The sequence below is a fragment of the Penaeus monodon genome, chromosome 34, assembly GCF_015228065.2.
Source record: "Penaeus monodon isolate SGIC_2016 chromosome 34, NSTDA_Pmon_1, whole genome shotgun sequence".
Lineage (NCBI taxonomy): Eukaryota > Metazoa > Arthropoda > Malacostraca > Decapoda > Penaeidae > Penaeus > Penaeus monodon.
This window is the reverse complement of record NC_051419.1, coordinates 32463644-32464026: the sequence shown is the minus strand read 5'-3', so window position 1 is coordinate 32464026 and position 383 is coordinate 32463644. Positions and strand designations below refer to the sequence as shown.

The window sequence follows — 383 nt, the reverse complement described above, 5'->3', positions numbered from 1 at the left end:
CAGGGTCTTTCGATATCTGAGGGCATGCCGTTCCAATGGTGTTCTCAGACTAATTACCCCCAAAATACGCTTATTATCTGTTTTGTTACCTTAAACTCATATAAAACATGGTGTACCTCTTGAAGTGAACTTACTATCTAGATGAATGTAGAGGTAAAGAGCTCGAAACACTTCGACGTTGGTGATGGCCAGGAGGTCGCTGGAGGCTCCCGCACACGCCTGCCGAGCGTCCTCCCAGGTCTCTTCCTCCCACGTGATGAACAGTATGCACAGGCCTCCCACCTCCACGAAGAGCATGGGACACGTGACGCGGCCGCCCACCGCCGACGGGCCGAAGGGAGCCAGCGCTGCGCTCGCGGCCTCTGGGGAAACGGAGAAAAATG

The 383-nt window shown here is 54.3% G+C and overlaps 1 protein-coding gene across 1 annotated transcript in view; it reads right to left on the bottom strand.

Annotated features, from left to right (window-relative positions):
* LOC119594888 (macrophage mannose receptor 1-like) overlaps positions 1-383 on the bottom strand; it is a 5267-nt gene that overhangs the window by 2581 nt on the left and 2303 nt on the right. The window contains exon 5 of the mRNA XM_037943963.1: positions 135-362. Within this exon, the coding sequence (XP_037799891.1) occupies positions 135-362 (228 nt within the window). The remainder of the gene's footprint in view (positions 1-134; positions 363-383) is intronic.